The sequence below is a fragment of the Chanos chanos genome, chromosome 11 (assembly GCF_902362185.1).
Source record: "Chanos chanos chromosome 11, fChaCha1.1, whole genome shotgun sequence".
Classification (NCBI taxonomy): Eukaryota; Metazoa; Chordata; class Actinopteri; order Gonorynchiformes; family Chanidae; genus Chanos; species Chanos chanos.
Window position 1 is genome coordinate 15929924 of NC_044505.1, and position 1129 is coordinate 15931052.

At 41.5% G+C, this 1129-nt stretch overlaps 1 protein-coding gene across 1 annotated transcript in view; it reads right to left on the reverse strand.

Moving 5' to 3' along the window:
• Nucleotides 1-698: 698 nt before the first annotated feature.
• Nucleotides 699-1129, reverse strand: part of pcdh10a (protocadherin 10a) — a 13814-nt gene continuing 13383 nt past the window's right edge. Inside the window, exon 5 of the mRNA XM_030788087.1 lies at nucleotides 699-718. Within this exon, the coding sequence (XP_030643947.1) occupies nucleotides 699-718 (20 nt within the window). The remainder of the gene's footprint in view (nucleotides 719-1129) is intronic.

Sequence of the window (1129 nt, forward strand, 5' to 3'; positions counted from 1 at the left end):
AACAAAAAAAAAAAAGTAAAAGGAATATAGAAAACAGTCAAGTCTAAAACAGAGATTATTGTTCTTATAATGCACATAATCTGGTTGTGTTTTTCTGTACAATTGGTTGGTTCTCAGTGGTGTGTGTGTGTGTGTGTGTGTAGTGTGTGTAGTGTGTGTGTGTGTGTAGTGTGTGTAGTGTGTGTGTGTGTGTGTGTGTGTATGTATGGAAATAAGTAAAGGGCTCAGGTATTTTGGAAAGTTTACAGAAATGCTGTAAACAGACACACATAGATCACAGGTTTGGAAGGGAGAGGCGTCTTCTTGTTGTCCAATTTTTTTTTTTTGTAAAATTCCTCAAGGCCTCCCTCTGCGTCTCCCCCCCCCCCCCCTTCATTTCTTTCTCTCTCTCTCTCTCTCTGGTCTCTGTCCTTCCTTCCTCTTGGTCTTCTTCTCATCCATCAATTCAGAAGATGACTGTTCAAGTTTGTTTTCTCAGACCCGCTGAGAGATTTCAGGTTTTTTTCCCCCACTGTAATAGTCAGCTAGATCCGGACTGCTGTTCCCGTGGTCCAGCTACAGCTGGCAAGCCAAGATAGGGAATCCAAAAAAGAAAAAAAAAAAAGAAAAAAAGTCAACTTTGATGCTTTTTTTTTTTTTTTATTGGTCACCTTCTTGTGCAAATTCACGCTGTCTCCGGTACGTCCACGCGAAATGAACTAGCATATCCTTTTCCGGGCTGAAAAGGTAGAAAGAACACCACTCATTAAAAGACGGAACTTTTCCTGAATTTGCCTTTTTTTTTATTATTCTACCCCCCCCCCCCCCCCCCCCCCCCCCCCCAACTCCCCTGAATATGCATAGGCGTAACATGTCAGCTTGTTAGAGAGAGCATTGTGAAGTTATTCGACTGACATCACGGTTCTAGAATGAAAATGAGGTCTGTTGCTATAGTTACAAAAGTACCTACATAGGATGTGACAAAAGCACACACTCTCTTCCATTCCGTTTAGTTCCTCTGAGAAAACGGGGTGTTTTTTTTGTTGTTTTTTTTGTTTTTTTACTGTCACGCAACTAACGGAGGGCTCACTACATCAACTCGGAGTTGAACACAAACAAAATCCAAACCAACTGTACAAACAGCGGTTCT